The sequence below is a fragment of the Synchiropus splendidus genome, chromosome 4 (genome assembly GCF_027744825.2).
Source record: "Synchiropus splendidus isolate RoL2022-P1 chromosome 4, RoL_Sspl_1.0, whole genome shotgun sequence".
NCBI classification, from domain to species: domain Eukaryota; kingdom Metazoa; phylum Chordata; class Actinopteri; order Syngnathiformes; family Callionymidae; genus Synchiropus; species Synchiropus splendidus.
In genome coordinates, this window is record NC_071337.1 from 23,656,831 (window position 1) to 23,677,973 (window position 21,143).

The window sequence follows — 21,143 nt, forward strand, 5'->3', positions numbered from 1 at the left end:
GATCATGCTTAAAAAATGCTTTATATCTGAATCTTACTGGTGAGAATTAAAACCAAACAGGCCAGTGTGTTACAGGCTGCTCGACGACTATTGCATTTGGGCTACAGTTATTCCTGAAGTATTCAGAGGGATATGAAGTGTCAACAGTGGAGTAATGTCAGGAATCTACCAAAGAAAAAACACAGAGGCCTGTAATCTGATCAACTCGGAGAGGAGGGCTGCTATTCGCTACTCCCAGAGCAGCCCTGCATGGCTGGCTGCCATTTTTCTAAACACACACACACACGCACACGCACACGCGCACGCGCACACACACACACACACACACACACACACACACACACACACACACACACACACACACACACACACACACACACACACACACACACACACACACACACACACACACACACACACACACACACACACACACACACACACACACACACACACACACACAAAGGAGGTGTATAAATATAAAGTCGAGTTTCCATCCATAAGCGTGATGGACTCAGCCCAAAGGTCTCCTCTGGTAGGGGAGTTGTGACCACAGTGTGGCGACAGTTTCAGATTCTGCGTCTATTCTAAACAAGCTGACCACAGCTGGAGTAGAGGCCACAATAGGAACCAGATGTGGGATCTGGCTGCAGAAAAAAAAGGCTCTCCAAGAAACCTAAGGGCGGAGCAAGGCCAGTGGTAAGGACTCTGCCCCAAGCGACCCTCAATTCTTGACGGGGATAAGGTGGGGTTGGGCCGGCAGTAAAGGAAACCCAAAAACATTTAAAAGAAAATACAGATTGAGGACCTCCCATGCAATATTTTTTTAGTTTGTATCAACCAAAGCAAGAGCCTCTGTAATGTTTTTAATCAGTGACAGAGTTAAAATACTCACAATCAACCTGAAATGGTTGAAAATGATCTGCCCCTATTGTGCTACCAAAATGGATAGTGTGTGGCTGCCAGGATAGAAAAATAACATCTCTAAATAAAATGCATGCAGAGTCTAGGAAGCTTCCAAATACACATTACATACAATACACATGCAAAGTTTGTTATAGGAGACAAGTTTGAAAATGATTTTGCCGTGATGCAGGAGCTAGAGCTCACGGAAAATTGTATTGAAACAAGAAAAAACGTTTTGAGAACTTGTTTCTAAGGCCAAATTTATAGCACTGCTCTCATCCATTAACAAACCCACCTCACCTTTGGCAACAACACACAACAAAAACACCTCAGAGTGATAGAACATTGTACAATACTGCTGATTTACCATGTTCTATCAAATCCTTCCTGGAGACAATTTGCAGTTAATTGCGTTGCTTTATGGTCGGTTTATCTAATGACATTCAAATAAAGCCTGATTAACTTTTCCAGTGATGGTGCCAATCAGGCTTTTATGGGCTGCAAATCGGACCATTTCAGTCCTGGCGTCTCAGAAGCATCTTAACAATCTACTGGTAGAGGAATTAGTTGCCCACACCTTCACTTTCTGGTAACAAACAAAAACATTGCAAACATTGCTGGCTGTCAGCTGATATATAAAGTACCTTTTGAAAACTTCAAAAAGTAACACTGTGCAGACATGGGGCACATAAAACACAAACCTCAATGACGTCAGTTTTGGCATCCCCCCAGTAGATTTTGCGCTCTTCGTAGTCAAGGGCAAGACCGTTTGGCCACCCAAGTGTAGTGTTGACCATCACCACTCGCTCCATTCCATCCAGGTCAGCTCGCTCAATCTTTGGCACCTCACCCCAGTCTGTCCAGTACATGTATCTTTGGATACAGAGGAGAGGTTGAGCTCAGTAATGTGTGTCTAAACTGAATGATTCCAGCTGGCATATGTGTGTGGAACATGTATACACGTTGTCGTGATGACATTTCTGAGATTTAAAGAGGAAAGTTACAGTTCTAAAACGAAGAATTAACAGTTCTCAATGCTTACCCAGCAACGGGGTCTAGAACAATGGCTCTCGGTTCATCCAGATCTTCTGAGATTAGAATCTTGCGCATGGTCCCATTGAGTCTTGTCACCTCGATGCGGTCTGTCCCGGTGTCTGTCCAATAGAGGTTCCGAGCAATCCAATCCACAGCAATACCATCTGGGTGGTTCACCTGTGACGTAACTATGAACTGGGCGTCGCTGCCATCTGGAAGTGCCCGGCGGATGGCTTTAACGTCATCATCTGTCCAGTAGATGTAACCATCCACTGGGTCGTAGTCTATGGCGATGGCGTGCCGGATATCATCCACCTGTAGGATGATGTCGGTAAAATCAGGAGTATCCAGAGAGATGCGACGCAGGTCCGTTCGTCGGGCCAAAAGCAGCATCTGTGTTGCACCTGGAAAATAATTGCATAATAATAAAAATAGTGCATTTCCAGCATTTGCAACCAAAAGAGAGACAACTTCATATTAGTTTTCTGCACAGCTTTTCTTTTGCATATATCAATGTCTGACAATTTCACTAAGCAATCGAAAGTCAGGGCAAATGAATATTTAGAATAGGACTCCCACACTTGAGAGATTGAGACCAAACTGCTACAAATGACTATTTTATTGTTTTTCATTCCTAATGAAAGCCAAAGAGAAAAAAAAATACATGTGATTTTTGTGACAACCCTGAATGGGGTTGACCATCAGCACATGACACTAAATATTAAAAATATAAGGTGGTGGAGAAAAAAATCCTCATGTATTCTACTGTGTGCAAATTGCAGGACTACTAAATATTTGACAATATGATATTTTTCTTTGTTGAGTTATGAATACATTCTTGTTGTTTGTTGACTTTGAGACAGACAATGTCAAAAACTGCCGCACTGAATCAGTTATGCATTTACTTTTTTTTTGTGTGAACAGTAAACAAAAAATATAATTTATATTTGTTTGCGTCTGTATAATGCAGCCACTCCCCCCCCAATTTTTCATGATAATATTGGAAATCAAATTTTAAGGGTGCCCGCAAATGTAAAACAAATAATACCTCTATTTAAATAAATGTTAGGTCTGTGATTGCTGAAAGCAAACAGCTGGATGAAGTGTGCATGGCGGTATGTGGTCGCTGACCCCATGGGTCAGCCTGCAGCCATGTTTCAGTGGATACTCGACGACTAGTTCCACACTAGTGAAAGGAGTCATTGTCTGCAGGGGGAACATGTGATCCCTTCCCTTACAAAAGCTTCCCCGCCTTCATCCCTCCATCGCTCTACAGGCCGTCGCCACTCAACCAAAAAATGTAAATAAAAGACGCGAGGGGGATGGGAGGTGGGGCTGCCATTCAAAATGAGGCGTTGCTACAGCAACCACAGGTCAGGCCCATGCCACCTTGAAGTCGCCCTGATGGACGAAGGGGCTGATGGTGAGATTCAGGCGAGAATAGACATTGGTAATTTGGGGGAGGAAAAACACAGTTGAGGTTTGGTTGAAGTTCCTCAGTGAAAAGGGAGAAAGGCACTATAATGAATCCAATCTGGACATTGAGCTCGTTTCTTGTAAACAATGTGTGCGTCCTTTCCAGAATAGACAAACTGCAAACTTTACTATTCCTTTGTGACGCATTTTAGAAAATATTTAGATGCCTGTCAGAATTCCCAAACTGTTTGCTTGGAAACTTTAAAACATTTTGAAGAATAACAGTGTCCGAGGTTTGGTCTCAAGTCAAATAGAACAGGACATTGAATTTGCAAATAAATTGAGTGAAAAGTGACATACATTACCATAAACAAACAAATAATTCAACGGAATGATCAGCATATGAGCCAATATTTAATCATTGTAAAAGACAGATTTGTGTCTTGTTGAGTTTGACTATACTTTTACCCTGGAATAGTCACTTGAAGTTCAAGCTAAACACCATAATTGCTGATGATTAAGAGTAAATAAGCAATTTGTTAGATGTGTTCCCTGATCTGTTACTGTGTTACTGCAAGTATAAAGGGCTTCCTCACCGTCTCGACATGTCTTGCCATCCTGTAGAAGTTGGACACCAGTGGGGCAGGCACACCGGTAGAAAGGCTTTGTTGGGGAGAGCAGGCAGAGGTGGGAACAGCCTCCGTTTTTCAAAGAGCATGGTGTTGACACTGACAGAGACAAACAAGCCACTTTAAGTAAACTGCATTTCAATGAAACCTCGACAAGCTGACTTTTCCCAATAACAACACAATGCAGTATAAAAGAATGCTGACACAGCTCTGAAAACCTGAGGAGTGAAAACATTAAGCTCTCCTCAAACAGAAAACGGCTGCACTCATGACCGCATGATGTGCATGGCCCCGCACTTCCAAGTTTTCCTGTGGCTCAGTTAACTCCATTGCTCTCAGGTTGAAGCAGCTGCCCACCTGCTCATAATGGCAAAATAATAAATGCTTATGCAGAATGTAGTGCACAGTAACGCCGAACGACATGGACAAAATTTCATATCTCATGCCGGCCATACCATGACATCAATACTAGATGACTTTGTTGTGCTCTCAGCCAACAGTAGAAAAACTGCCGTTTGACACTGCCTCTACATACAGGACAAGCGGAGGAAACCGCAATCACTGATTTAGCATCATTAATTCCTTTAATGTTTGTTTAAGATCTTAATATAGACCCAATAATGACATATCCTAGATATCTTGGTAGTTCATATCTCTCATCATATCAATCAATAGGAAAACAATATATTATTCAGTCCTAATGCATGCAGTAAAGAATAGGCAGGTGATTCGCTCTTACATCCATCAATCAAAGGAAATCTGTGCATTTAGTCAGATTTCCAGACTATAGAGCGCACTAGAATATTAGCTGCACACACTAGATTTATGAGGGAAAACAGATCTTGTTCATACAGCCGGACAGTCTATAAGCTGCAGGTGTATTGGTGCTGTCTGCGCCATAGAAAGGTCAGGGGTGTAGCGCTGCCAACAGAATGCATGAGGATCACTTCTAAAATACTTTTGAAAACGGGCTCCAAGATCAAGGCTGACACATGAAACAAACTTGACACTGTTCAAAATACACTGTTTTGAGCGCCTTAAGGTAAATAAAACGCCACTGGCTTCATCAGTTTGATGTCTTGAGGCTCAATATTTTGGCAGCATGACGCTCTTTGGCCTGTAAAAGTCCATGTATTAGCCGTGTAGCTGTATAAGCCACAGGGTTCAGAGGAGGAGCTTATGTTCCACAAATTATGGCAATATGCATCTAAACAGGCCTGGTGGCGAAATGTGCATTTGTAGAGTCAAGATTGAACATTTTCGACTGTTATAAAATGTGATGTGAGGTGAAACTAATAACACAATATAATGAATGCCACATGAATGTCAACATTTGTCAACCTGGGAAGTCCTCATTAATTAACATGCAATCATCAACACTCACGCGCAGGTTGTCTTTTGGCATTGAAGACATGGATGTCCATTGGGGAAAAGATGTCCGAATGGACAACCCGCTGCTCGCCTCCTGTCTGTTTCCTGCAGGAGTGAATTGAGTGGGTGTTCCAATCGGTCCAGAACAGCGTGTCATCATAGAGGGTGAGAGCAAAGGGGTGAGGAAGCTCTCCCTTTATCACCACCTCCCTGTGAAAAGATCGGATTTTTCAGAATGTGATACTTGCGTCAACGACTGTGAGTTCTCCCAATTCTGCACTTAAGGAAGTTCACTTCAGTAAATGTTGATACCTGGAGGACCCGTCTAAGTTTGCTCGCTGGATGAAGTTGTGCTTGGCATCTGCCCAGTACAGTTTCTGCTGGCTGTAGTCCAGTGTCAGGCCGTTGGGCCAGTAGATATCTTTGTCAATAATCATTGAGCGATTGGTGCCATCCATTCCAGCACGCTCGATCTTTGGAACTTCACCCCAGTCTGTCCAGTACATGAACCTGAGAGAACAGAGCACAGTCAGCATATGCCAGTAACAGCCTGTCTTTTAGCACAAATATATATTAAAACACATGTGGAGGCACAAAATGTATTCCTGCACACTGGCAGCAATGTGCACCGTGAGGCATTACGGGGGGGAAAAGTTACTGCAGGGCTGCTAATTCTTCTCTTTGTGTGTCTAAATTACCATCACAGCTTGTGCCCCCCGCCCAGTCCTAGCCCATACTCCCACACAGTTCAAAACAAATGCCTGACCCCGTCACCACTGTTTACGCAGGATAGGTTATTCACTCGTGAAAAAATGCCATAACCAAGGAACAGTACAACAAAGTATGCACATGTAAATTTAGAAGTTGAAGTCAGGTTTCAACTGATATTACCAGTCACACTTTAGTTTTTTTCAGCAGATCAGCTTTAGTTAATGATTGTAGAGCAAATATTTACAATAAAGCAGTGGCGCTTCCTGATAAAAACCGCTGCAGTACTGACAAAGGTCACAGGACAGTCGAGAAGAGAAGGAGTGCCCGTTGCCCCAATGTAGATGAGCCTCCTAAATGGTTCAGCAAGATAAGACTTTATTAATCTCAGGAGGAGCAATTCACGGTCAGCTCTTAGAACACACAGTGGGGTGCAAAAGTTATGAAAGGTAAAGAAATAAGAAAGCATAAAAAGAGATCAGCCTGAAAGCAGAGGACAAAAACGTAAATGGTTGAAGGTAAACAATGCAATAATCCCCACAATCCTGCCGAAGGGAAGAACACATTCAGACTGATGTTGGTTGTGAAATTAGAATAGCATCTCAGCTTTCCCTCACTAACTGTTCACACAGGATCACAACAGACACACACCATTTAAAAAAAACTATGTTGGAAGGCTGTCTGCTTCCCAAGCGCTGCTGATCTTCTCTTGTCTGCTTCCTTAGTTTTGACAGCAGTTTGTTTGACAGCTTAGCCACCTCTACAGCAGGTGAGAAGTAGAACAGGGGTTGTGTACTCCAACTAAATTGGACCAACAAACTTCTGGTTGCACTCGGAAAAGCAACAGTAGCATCAAGTTGCTAACAATGCAGGTACACAGAACAAACAAAGGGGCGTGTTTCAGTATCTGGAGGCCACATTTACAAGGTGGCAAATACAACAAAAGTTAGAAAAGCCAAAAATCTACCTTTGCACGAGTGCGACCAACCACCCCATCCATATATTTATGAGGCTGCTGCAGTAAGATCTAATGTGCTCTGAGTCAACACACGAAACATTCCAGTCATTTTTCTTCAGATTTTCCTTTTCCATTTCATTTCATAGCTCCTTAGGTTCCGTGCATTGTCCCAGCGTACTCACTGGGAAGCTTTATCTAGCCACAATAGTCGTTTAGCTAATGTGCGCACGCCTCCATTTCAAAATCAGCATTTATGTTCCAAACATCTCCATCAGTGACGTAGCTGTGTTACGGCACTCTGAGACTTGTGAGGCCGTCCTGCTTGTGTCTTTCTGATATTAAACTGCAATTGAGTGTACAATCTTGTTAAAGCTAGCCTATTCTTTGTGAACGTATTAAATATTTTTAGACCGGTAATTTTAAATACATAAATACATTTTATTTTTATGATTTGACAGTACAACAAAAAGATACGTTTTAATTGTTGATGATGTTTATAGATTTTAGAATGCGCTGGAAAATAGTCAGTTTTGTACACAATTGAGGCAATGCAATGCCAAGTAGTGTGTAAGCGGATACCATTTCTCTTGCTGTGGTGTCATAAAAGATGGTATTATGAGAGGTATTTTCTGAAGTCGGACTGAGTAGGACATCACTGCAGGCCTGGGTGCGTAATGCATAGCCCGCCACTTCCTATGAGTAAAGGACCAATGAGGCAAGGAGGCAAACTGACTACACTGTAAAATAAAAAAGAAAGAGGTGGTTCTATTATGCTGAGCTATGCATGCCAACGAGAATTCGTCAAACAGGAAATCAGCTGTGAATAGTGACGGGAATCTGGGAAAATGTCCTAATAAAACAATGCGCTGCGAGAAAAGCAACTCATATATTGGTTTAATTCAAGAAAATGTATAATAATGACATCACTAGTTTCAGATAAGACAGCAACTAATGATTATTTTCATTGTCAACTAATTTATTAATTATTTTTTCAAATAGTGAAATAATGATGTAATAATAATGATGTAATAATCCTTATTTAGCACATATGTTGTTTAACCTTAAGTCGCTTAGATCACCTCACCTGTGAAAGTGACATTGTGGTTCTCTCACACCATACATTTTTAAGCAAATATATTACAATAAAGACACACAATCATGCATTTCTGTATAGAATTGGAAATCGGTTCTTATAACATTTCCAATACTGCTGACCGATTCAGTTCCATATCAATTCTCTTATTGATTCTCAATGGCATTAAATAAAGAGTGCCGATCACCACTGATCACAGATACCGATCCAATGGATTTACTATAAATTTGCAATCAAAATGATGAGACCTTCTGCGTTCATGATGTGAAATAATGAAACGTTAAATCGTTATAATTCAAATGTTTTGCTGTATATACCTCTTCATGGAGGAAAAATTAGAAAAGACTGAAGGCAGAATGTAGCAACTATTCTCTCAAAAGGACAACTGAAAAGCATTTTATTCGATGTCAGGCGTCTTGTTCTTGTAGGGAGGCTCAGAGAGATAGAGCACTCGTCTTCCACCAGTGTGCCAAAGAAAGTTCCCACTTTATGAAAGTTCACACTTGTTTCATATTCAGGTGGTTGACAAATATTGCATCCGACACAAAACAGCCGCATATTTGGTCGGTTACGACTCCACGTACGCATAAGAAAATCTAGCTCTGTGAAATGAATAATTATTTCTTGGACAATTTGTTTAGCTTTCCAGATGTCACGCTTGGACCGGCGTATCTTCCTTAGCATTTGCTGCGCTAACAGTCTGCTGCGGAGGAACCAGCGGTCTCACTTTCATGACCCCAAAAACTACATAGGTAATTCGTGGCATTGAAGCCTTTTAACATGCTTCACTGCTGAGCATTTTCCTGTGCATGTGTTGCAGGATGCAAACTTGAGAGACATGAAGTAGCCTTCACAGCAGACATGCTGTTGCAGAGTGAGCAGCCAGCGGGGCTTCAGCTGAGGCTCTCACACGCGTCACATAACATTCACTGATCATACAGATTTGGGCCGGTCATGACTGCTGGCCGATTGATCGGCACACCCCAACTGTCATGTTGCGTACAAACAGCTCTGAATGAATTCAGCATCCGTAGAGAAAAACTGGAACATGTATTAACCCTGTCAAACCTGAATCATGAAGCATTTGACAGAAAGCTCCAGTTCTTTAAAACTAAGGTATTTATTGCTCCTTTTGAACAGTTTAAAAAATATCAATGCACATACATGTATCTCACTAAATATATCAGCTCATCCAGCTCAAAAAGTGTCATTTGAATAACAAAATAAACTTGGGATCCAACCGGTTGTGGATATTATCATCAGTTCAGGACACTACACATGCTTCCTGAGGAGATAGACTGAGGTTGCTTCCCTACATCTGTGTAAAAAAAAAAACACGGTAGCAGCACAAAGCTGATGTGTGTAACGTTATTAACAGTCAACTCCATAATAACCAACATGCAAACCGTTAGCATTGAGGGAGTTTGGCAAGAGAGGTCAAACACGTAACCTCCCTCCAATAAAAGTGGGGACAGTTAAAGCAGTATACATACAGCAGTAGGAAGTACCAAGATGTGTGATATTGCATATCAGCATACGCATTGACTGCACAGGATGAACTTCTTCATGTTAAAAGTGAAATCTATGGCAGTGATGTCATGTTTGTTCAGGGAAGAAAAAAATGACTTAAAACCATATTTATTACTGATCAAAAGCTTCATTAAGATCAAACCAAAAAACAATCATAATCATACCAGGGCTACACCAGTGGATCGGCCGGCCAATTTATTGGCACCGATGTGGGCATTTATGACATCATGATCATATGACCAAATAACAGATTTTGTTTTTAGTATTTTTTATCGGGTGCCATCATACGTGATGTAATGTGTAGTGCAATGTTGTCACCATTGTCATATTTACATCATGATGCAAAAATGACTTAAAGCAGGCATTTTTGAGAAATTCATGCCACTTGTTGTGATGCTGCAGACATGCAAGCAGATCTACAGCCACAGGCGCCGGTCATTCGGCAATACAATACTCGATGGAAAATGACATCCGAATTGCAGTTGGCAACATGTACACCGACGGAGTCAGACTCGGCAGTAAACAAGACTCTTTGCATCAAATCATTGCACTGAAGAGGCTTATGAATGAAAGCTAAGAGAGTTAGAATTATGACGAACTATGCACATATTTGAAACGCAGAGAATAGTTGAGGTGCGTGAGTTCACCAAGGCTAAAAACACAATATGTGCACCAAAATAAGGTGCACACGACAGTGAGTGCACACATTATTTTTGACCCCTGACAGAGAAACAGCAAGAGGATTTATTTTATATTTTATGACAATGCTCACTCAGCAACTGTGTGAAACATCAGCATAACATAGAAGGTTTGCCGCAGTCTACGTCATGAAGGTGGCTGCCTTAAAAACTGCTGGGCCTTGACTATGCTTATCAGAAAAAAGGTCACTACATAAGAACAGCAACAGATGATGATTTAACTGGAAATATTAACACATCTTCGGCACCTGTTTCATTTGGTGACATGAAGCCACAAACAACTTGGGGCATTTAAGCATGGTCACTCTTCTCACTCACTGTCTCACACAGCCACAATCTATCCCCAAAATAAAACTGATAGACGACAGTCTGTTATTCATTGGAGTTTCAACAAACTAAGTTAGTTAAGGACAGACATACATTTGCATACCAGCCCCAACTGGCCTTTGTCCAAATGAATATAGTGCCAACCTTTGAAGCCACAAACACACCAAAAGACCCATTCTCTTTTTGGCAAGTCTAGCTAAAGTTAACTTGCAATGATATAAAGAAATAACGGGTTTAAATGTGTAGGTTTGGGAGAAAACGTTCTGTTTCAGAAACTAATCAACCAAGGCAGTGAGAGAAACAAACGAAATGTGCAGTAAACTCAGAACAAAACAGCACAACACACCCCACTGCCTCCACAAGAGGGTCATTGTGTTTGGTACCTGATGCATTAATCATCTGAGTTGAACTGGGTCCAGTTCTGCGTTCCTTCATGGATTTGGGGTAACAGCCTCACACCATTTGATTACATATCTACAAGGACGATACTGACGTGCTAGGAAAACTCATTGCCATTGTTTGCTTCCACATCAGGGGATTTCAACTTGTCACCTCATTAAAAAGTTGCTGACCTGAGTACCTGCAAGTCACCCAACCAAACTGGCTGTTCAACAATTTTAAGATGACTTTTTGTGTACCACAGACTGAAGTACCACAACATTTTAAAAAGTATGCCTGAAATCAGAGTTCCTGAGTTTTGAGGAATCTCCTTCAGCAACTCTAAAACAATGAACAGATTTTTGGCAACATATGTAAAGACATTAAGCATACGAAAAGGGAAGCAAGTCTCCCCTGCGTATATAGCAGTTTGTTCATCAACACAGCTTTTTAATTCAGAGAGAATTGAATGAATGCCAAAGTGATCTACTCACTGAGATAATCAACACAATCCAAACATTCGCGATTTTAGTCGAGTCCTTAAGTGAAAAGTAACTTTCAATGTCATCTCCTGCTCATGTCAGTCAAGGAGTACACTGCCATTGCGATATTATCACTTGCCACAGAATTGAAGTGAAATACAATTATTGGACGTGGTTTATCAGTGAAAGCCTGGATCAAGAAAACAGAGAAGGGAACAAAGACGAAGTGTGGCAATGCATGCTGAACCAAAACGGTTTTGGATTGGGACAGTAAGCACATTCATGATTTCCCCAGCCTGATCCATTTGACCATAGTGTGTGCACACTTAAATGTGGCTCTCACACTGGTGAATTAGTTCTCCAATGGGTTTTTACACAGAACAGTGGGAAGTCATTTCAGGGGTAACAAATGTTATTAAAATGCCGCAAGCAACAAAAGATAAAGTCCAAGCTCACACGCAAGTAGGGAACATTTAATGGTTTTGATTGGGTAGGAAAATACGTACAACTAACATTTCCGTGGCCAAATATCTCAAACAACAGGCCAACTTTATTCGACCATGTTCACTTGGCTCTGCGACACCAACACTGCTGCTTCCCTTCATAAACTTGACTCCCCACCCACATTTATTGAAATCGTTTTTGGCACTAACCATTCCTGGAAAACAATCCAGGTGCTGTGGTAACAATGAGTCTTTGTTCAGGACAACGTAGTGCTGAACAACAACGCAGCACAGTTCCCCTTTTTATGGCAGCATATAACTGATTAGCACTGCAGAGCACCCTTCTACATAGCACAAGAAGTGTGATATGAAGACTTAAGAACTATAACCGGAGATGGGATTCATGGTTTACAAGAAGAAACATTTAACATTCCATGGTGGTTTTAATGTTGAATTTGACGTTTGTGTCAACACCACAAGCGAAACAACTGGTCAGACATGCATTTTATGTCACTATCAACTGAGAATTCAATTAGAAATAGCATGGAAAATTTGCGGTGAGTAACTAACAGTAACCCGTTTCCTTAAATGACCAAAACACCATCACTTCCTACTATGTGTTTGGATTGAATTACATCAAATCAACCAACCAACAATTAAGATTATGAATCCTCACACAATTTCCAGACTTAAATCCATATAGACAAAATTTGGCCCAACCTGGAGCTTAAAATGTAACACAAATGAACTTCACAACAACTTCACTGTAAAAACAGGTACTATAATTACTCGACATGACATGCTGTTGTGTGGTTTTCTAAAGATTTAAAAGAGCTTGAATGAGTGAAAATCTGCTTTGGTTACAGAATTGGAGCGAGAAAAGAAACATAAGCTTGCCAAGAAACCGTAGGAAGAGTTGACAAAGCGACGACGGCTTTCGTGACTTTAATCTTCACTTGTGTGTTGATCAAATGGTGTGAAGTAGCATTATGCCCATAATAGAGGGCTGCGAGAAAGGAGGGACCACACATTTAAATAAATCTAATGAATACATTATAGCAGCTTTCATCCTCAATGACCAAATGGATTTACACAACAATCTGGAGCGGGGATGGGAATGTGGAAAAGTGAAAGGTGCAGGAAGAAAATCAAACAGATAAATGTGTTTATCTCTAGCTCTGTTTAGCTTTAGAAAATGGCAATGCAATTTTACATTTGAAGGTGACGGTCCTTGGCAGTAAACAATCGTTACTCTTAAAGTACATTTTTTTAGTTGCACAACTAAAGCAGAGATTCAGATTACGTCTGTAATTTAGAAACAAACAAGCAACAAGCATAAACTAGTCACAGAGTTAAGACTAATTTCACCAGGCTTTTGCAATACGTTTACATAAAGAACATGTGGATGGTCCAAATCAACAACAGCAATTTTCAACAAAAACTTACCATACAAGACTTAAATGAATTTCAGAAATGCACTTATGAGCCACAATGCTAAGAATTCACCTTTCTCAGATTGAAAAAGCAATATTGAAATATGGAATTATTTCAAACCAGGACAACCAAGCACCCAATCAATGAGTTTGTACAACTAATCCATAATGTTGACATCATGAATACCATTTCCAACTTTTGTATTTTTTGCTGAAGCCAAGATTGATGTGTATTTCATAGGTGAAGTAATGACAAAAAATCCAGAGGAACACACAAAACATCATTCATTGCTTTTCCAAAACTTACCCCAAACCTGGATACAGGGCAATCGCTCTGGGTTGGTCCAGCTCTTGCCAGAACAAGACTTTTCTCAAAGATCCATCGAGTTCTGACACCTCGATCCGATTGGTTTCTGAGTCCGTCCAGTACAATTTACTCCCTAACCAATCACATGCTAATCCATCAGGTGACGCCAACCCCGGTACAACAGTCTGCACCACACTAGCTCCAGACTGGTTGAAGACTGTCCTTTTGATGGCCTCTTCGCTCACGTCGCTCCAGTAAATTAGGCCCTGAGAGTAGACATAGTCCACGGCGGCTGCATCCTCTAGCCCTCCTACCACCACTGTTGCGTTGGCCTTCTCATGCGCTGCATCTACTAGCCGCAGGTCCCGTCGGTTTGCGTAGAGCAGCAAGGGTTCGCCTGCAAAAGATGAAACACATTGGTAATGTTATTACTGCGTAGTGTTGGCGCGTCAATCCCTTTATTGTAAATTCACTAAAACACCTGCCATTGTCACAACAAGTGTTAGGCAAAATGGCCTGAAAATAAAATAAAAAAAGATGATTTCATTTTAAATTTTCGATTACAACATTTTTTCTGAGTTTTTTCCCCATTTATTTTAACCATTGCATTATGTATTTTAAAATGCTGAATAGCCACATTTAGGGACACTGCCCGCATAATCTTGATCACGATACAAGTTTACAACCATTTCAGTGAGAAAAAAAGATGTAAGGAATGCAAGCAAAAACAAACATAATAGACAAGACTGATTGAAAAGACTAAGGTTGTATATTGGCAGTTACCTTGCGATATGATATGTATCCCGAAGAGTGGTGACACAACACATTGATACAAGCTCAGCAATATATTGGTGCTTGACAACGAGAGCAACCATTTCAAAAGGGGAAAGGTCAGGTAATGCAGTACAACACTATGTGCACGAAAGCAAGTTTATTGTTATGAACTCAGCCAAGTTAGACGTTTAGAAAAAGTTCACACTCCAAAAGAGGGAAGAACAGCTCCCATACTGGACAAAATAATTCCAGTGTACAGAAAGAAAATGTTATTCATATTGAATGGAAAAACTGCAAACCCAACCAGCTATGGATCAAATATGGATATAGCCAACTTAAAATATCAAGACAATAACAGCAAAAATGCACAATTGTATCCCTAAACAGGACAGGATAGAAAATTCAATTCAAATTTGGAGAATGAATCCAGTCTCCAGCTTCATTTGACATTAACATCTGACATATTTTAGCTATAGTCATGTTATTATTATTAGTGATAATAATTGATTTTAATAATAGTGTACAAACAACATTCTTCTTTGCAAAAACACCCTGATTTTTTTCCAATAGACGCATCACACTAGTAAGGTAAAACCATGTCACTGCAACAATGCACAGCATAAACCGCCCGTGTTCATCAACCATGAGCCAGTTGTGTACAACATGTTTTTCAACATTGAAAATTGAATTAAGGCATGCGACATAAAAAGCAGGAAAAATGTATGAATATGATAAACCCATTTCCACCAACTTTCTGTCAATTCTATTAATTTTACACATATATTTAAGTGAAGCTGCGTTGTAATAGGACAATTGACAGTTGAGGAAAAGTCACAGCGTGCATCACTATTTCACACCAAAGCATCTGATTGTATTACCAGACAAGGGCCCTGAAGGGGGCTTCATTTACTATGCCGCAGACCACCCAGTGACACTTTAGAAGACTGCCAACACCTAGTCCAGGTTCATACATTATTTGTTAGTGCAGACTTAAATACAACTCTGACAGAAAATACACACTACTAATGATTGGATTTGCAGTTGTTGCGTGTGTGGAACATTCCGTTGCCGAGGCTCATGTTCAGCCCTCCACCAACTTTCATGAAAACCAGCCGGATAATTAATCTTGCCGCCTGTGAAAACAGACCCATCCAAAGGAAGGTAAAAAAAAAAACACAGCCAGTTTCTAATGGACCTGCGAATGAAGCACACAAGTGAACCTCAGTTTATTATTTCAACATTAGAACCTCAACATTGGGGCCACGAGGGAGCTGCTCTTGCCAACATCTCAAATTCTTTTCCAGCACCACTGTAGTTGCTTCAGATTTTCTGCTAAATATTAGCTAGGAAAAACACATTATTTCTGAATTATTTAAATCTAAGAATCAGGAATTGATGTGCATTAGAACTTTCCCAAAACACAGGAAAGTTATGACTTATAAACTTGATACCTAAGAAAACCCTTAACAATTGATTAGGCAGATTTCTAATGGACCTTCAACTTTTGGTGAGATTCTTGAAATATTACAAATAAAAGTCCTAATATGTCAGGCAAAAATGTATTACACGGACAACTTCGATATTTTTTAAAACCAAAATCAGACAAGTCAAGTCTTCTGATGTGGTGCTCTATGGTCAGTGATGGAAGGTTTGTCAATTTATGATACTGTATCCAAAAGGGTCTTATAACAGTCTGAATTCATTTTTACAAGTATGGTCACTCACACACAAACCTTTATTTCGCCGTCCGTGCTCATCTAGAGATCCGTCAATCCCCACTCTAACACCACAAACATACACAACCCGAGCTGCCAACCTCATACAGCGCCAAAGACCATATGGTTTCGCAATGAATTGTGGCCTGAGTTCGGCAAGTTTACAGTAAACAGACTTTGTATGCATTCACCGTCTACTTTGGTGCTGCGAGATCTATGAAAGGATAAAAAGACACAGAAGACGGACCATACCGGGACAAGCTGCCCTACGTGACACTAATAGTGAAGGAGCATAATGCATTTATGCATCATTACTCATTTGATCAAAGCATGTCGGGACCGCAAGTGATTTAAAAAAAACATATAATAAACACCAAATTCTAATCTATGATGTTTGAAGGTAGACAAACTACAATGCCGTTATCTTAGCAGATGTGAGAGGCAGCGGCATTACGTGTATAGTAAGAAGTGTCATGAATCGGCATCAATAAACTCAAATTAAGAGGGAGCTACCTTGTTACCAGCTAATCTTAACACGAGGGGCATTGCTACACGTTACTTATGAAACAGCATGACACCGGCATTGATTCGGATCTTGTCTATCTAAACTTTCCTCTCTAAAAATACAGTGAACACACCAAGGTGTTGACTAATTGCATTGTAGGGTGATGTTCGGGTGCCTTGTGGCTGCTGTCCAGGCCACTTGCTGCATCTTTGTCACTCTGTCACTATTTCTCCTCCTTTGAAACAAGAACCATCGCAAACCAACATTTTTCCAGATGCAGAGTTGACAACGGTGTTGTAAACACACTTTGCACTTAGTCTCAATAAACAGTCGATGTCAACATACAAATTTTCATTTAAAACCATAATTCATTTGAATATAGTGTTCATGCATCTAAAATAATGAATGGCGAGGGACCGATAGTGTACTTGAGATTTTTAGATTACCAAGGCGAAACAGAGACCAGAAGCTTCCTTGCAATTGCATATTCTTTATACACACATTTGTGTAGCACACAGTTGTTGTTTTTGTTCAACAAACAGACCAGTAAAACTGCAGATGTTTAGCGTGTCCATCGGTGTGGTATTACCCATTATGGGGGTCAAGGGGTGTAGAGTGCATGAAACACGGGGCTCATGAGACAAGACAACCACCTAACTTCAACGTCACTGAGAGACAAGTTTGTGATGGGAATGTGAAGTGGAAAATAAGTTGAGTACTAAAACTACAGGTAGCTCATTGATGAGAATAAATAAGCAACAGACTTCAAAAAAGCTGGACAGTGAGGCTGCTGCAGCACCAGTCACAAAATCGTTAAATAAAAGACGTTGTTATACGTAAAGCACTGGTTGTCTCAGTTCCTATAATATTGATCATAATGATGACATTTATATATTTTAAATCATATCTATCTTTCAGGACACCCAAATCAGTCAAGTAAAAATAATTGTTTCCAACACTTCCAGTACCATATTCAACAAGTTTCATAAAAATGAAGGGGAGAAACTACATATCCAAGGTAATATATAAACCAAAAAGGTTAACATTGGAACATTCCACGGACATTGCAACGATACCATAAAATGATGAAACTTTAAGTGAAGAATAAATACATTAATTAATACAATCAGGTTCATATAATTTGAATTTAAACAAGTGTGCATTTTTTGTCATTCCAAACAATAAGGCTAGAAAATGACATTTTTGCATGTAACAGCTTTGATTGACAATCAGTAAACCAAAAAGAGGAATTTTAATGACTATAATTTCAGATAATTGCTCATCTGTTTGTGTTTTTATTTAAAGAACGACTGAAGACTGAAAGTACATTTAACTGCAACTGAGTAAGTGCTAAATTTCTTTTAAAAAAACAGTTTCTTTCTGAAATGGGGTTTCGCACAATTCTATTTTTTCTTTGTATTTTTGGAGGTTATACAATCTAGATATTACAAATCTTGTCAGTTTTAATCAACCTTAAAACACCAATGTGAAAATTATTATACAAATAATGGGGCACACTACACTCTAATCCATACTTGTCATTTTCAATCCTTTAAAGGATTTCGTACACGAATGTTTTGATTATTACACGTAAATAACCGTTGCATGACCAAATTACCAACCTTTAAAGGGATGTATGTTAAAAAGTAGTAGTCATATATTAACACTGGGCTATTGCTACTTGCAAACGACCACTTTACATGGATTTACAATTGACCTTATCACAAAATGCTGCTTTATTTGTCATATCTGATTAATGAATGAAACCACTTTCAGTCAGAATAAAGTAACTTGCAATCAAAGTCACTTTCTTTCCAGCCCAGTTTAAAAGGGAAAGCGACGACTTCGCACCACAAAAAGGCTGAAGTTGAAGAAATCCCGTGGACTTGTCAGGTAATTCAATATCCAACACGGTCGCTTCATTAGCCAGAGCTAACTGCAGGACTTGTTGTGCTAACTCCACAACCTTTCAAAAACAGCAGCACAGCGAGATGAAGCCACTTGTACTCTCCCAAAGGCATGAAAACGTCCGCGCTGTTGTAAAGTATGGAGCCATTGGCGCAAAAGTGGGATTTGAATAGTTGTACCGAGCTAACACGTAGTGTTTGTGGCTCCATTCCGCTCCGTCCGACAGCACCAGGCTAACGCTAGCCTCGCTAGGAGAGAAACCAGATCCCAGCGGGCCTGGCCCCGAAAACAACCGCAATAATTCCCGATTAAAGCCGCTCTTCAGACACGCAGCGCCACTTTCACACTCCCTAACAGCAACCATGAGCGAAAGGTGTTGGAATACCGAAGAATAAAGACTCAACTTACCTGTTATGAGCGAGCAAAAACTACACAACAACAGAGTCCGTAGCACGACACCCATCTTTCTCCCGTTTCTCGGCCCTGCCGCCGCTTCTCCTCAGCGCGGACTTCCCATTGCAGGCGCCGCTTCCTCGGACCTATATACTGAATCCCGACGTCACCAGTGTTGCGAAATAAACACAGATGCGAGCTAAAATATTCCAACTTTCATCATGACTGGTCGGAGTCTCGCTAGCTGGGCTGAATCCACTCTCGGTATCTCACATTGTCCTGCAGGGGCTCCGTCGTCTCCTTCCGCTGTGAGGAAGCTGCTTCCCAACCGCCCCCCGCCTCTCCCCCTTCTCCTCCCCCGCCACTCCGCTCAACTATTGTTGGACTGATTTCATGCTCTCAAGCCAAAGATAATGTTACAAGAGGGAAAACAAGCGACTGCCCTCCAATTCAGATACACAAAAATGAGCATACATCGTAAGTCCTCAAATAAAGGAGTAATAACGAATAAAACGTTATTTTCTGTGAAAATATGAATGTGAAAAAATGGAAATGGAAATAAATGCAACAGCTTTTATGTCAGGTTTATTTTTCCATAAACTACTACTACTAATAATAATAATCATCATTCTTCTTCTTCTTCTTATTATTATTATTATTATAATGCATCTATTTAAAGGCGCCTTTCTACGCACTGAAGTACAACTTAAAAACAATAGCAGACTAAAACAAAACAGACCAATGGAAAGTTACAAGCTGCTCTCAGCGGAATTATGAATATTAATATCCAGCCTTTAAATGTGCTATTTTCATCCTTTGGCAACTATTACTTTGCAAATTTCTTTCTACAGTTCCTCTATGGACCTGTGGACCTCGACTATGACATCCAGAGAGATTACTATGAATCAATGAATGACAGTGATTCATAGTATATAATTAAAAAAAAATACTTTAAATAAAATGTTTTATTTATTTTAGTTATTCCTTGGTCATATTTATATTTCATCTTTTTAATTATTTATTTTTTAAGAGCCCACACTGACCACACTGAGACAAATGAACATTGCTATAACGTCTGAGAACCATGGATTCAGGACGACGATCTTTATTCAGTTAATTATTAAATATCCCACAGCTCAGACGCTTCCTGAGATTCGGGGAATAAAAATATTGCTCTGCCTGTTTTTTGTTCCTTTGCCATACAAAGACTGCAGTGGAAAGGCCATTGATGTACAAATGTACACTGCAATAGTTGTGGCCGGGTGTGGAAAAATGATTTAAACGACTCATAAATAAGAGGACAAAACTTCATGAGCTATCTGACTTCAGTTCTCCGTCTGAGGACCAAGGGCTCAGGACGAAGTCATTTAAGTGTTAAATATCTTCATCTAAAACCAACCTCGCCCTGACATTCACTCAGTCATGATACCAAAACAGTCCAACTTATCACAGTTGAAGAGTTGAGATGTTAGTCACGTGACTGAAAAAAAAACCCCGGTACCACGGTCAAAAATTACACCTTTATTCCTTACAAGAACTAAACATCAATTTCCCAAATTATGCAAAAGCAGCACTTCACAAAACAAGACCAAACAATGACTATCGATATAGTTGCGTCTAAAATCAAAACAGGTGGTTCAAACAGTGCAGTTTCATCGGGCTGCTGCTGCCGCCTGCTGGTGAACAGACGCTGCAGCAGCTAACGGCCGCTTACAAAATAGTGCTTACCGTGGAAAAAAACAATCTAAAAAGAAGCCGATAGTTATTATCAAAATACACAGTTTACAGTAGTGCATCGATTCGCAGAGTTGCATCCATTGTTTACATTTCCGTCCTCGTGTGAGCTGAAAGTACAAAACAACACAGTGCCTTCGTGTTCCACATCCAGACCGTGATTGAAGAAGCAGTTGCAGGCTCATGTGGCTGCAGCAGGTGAAGGTAAAAAGACATGCAAGTGTATTCACAAAGAGTTCAGCCCCACAGCGACCGCCTTCCTGAGATTCAGGGAATAAAAATATTGCTCTTCCTTGTTTGTGTTCCTTTGCCACACCAAGAATGGTGTGGAAAGGCCATTGATCTCCAACAAATAACAAGTCAAATTTGAACCTGCTGAAAGAAAATATTAGACGGAAAA

At 40.3% G+C, this 21,143-nt stretch overlaps 1 protein-coding gene across 1 annotated transcript in view; it reads right to left on the reverse strand.

The window, feature by feature from the left end:
• The window catches only part of lrp6 (low density lipoprotein receptor-related protein 6), a 34,724-nt gene extending 15,391 nt beyond the window's left edge, over positions 1-19,333 (reverse strand). Inside the window, exons 1-7 of the mRNA XM_053861322.1 lie at positions 19,025-19,333; positions 13,715-14,111; positions 5,670-5,867; positions 5,371-5,567; positions 3,954-4,085; positions 1,949-2,345; positions 1,608-1,779 (exon numbers count right to left, since the gene is read on the reverse strand). Of these exons, the coding sequence (XP_053717297.1) occupies positions 1,608-1,779; positions 1,949-2,345; positions 3,954-4,085; positions 5,371-5,567; positions 5,670-5,867; positions 13,715-14,111; positions 19,025-19,079 (1,548 nt within the window). The 5' untranslated portion in view covers positions 19,080-19,333. The remainder of the gene's footprint in view (positions 1-1,607; positions 1,780-1,948; positions 2,346-3,953; positions 4,086-5,370; positions 5,568-5,669; positions 5,868-13,714; positions 14,112-19,024) is intronic.
• Positions 19,334-21,143: the final 1,810 nt, after the last annotated feature.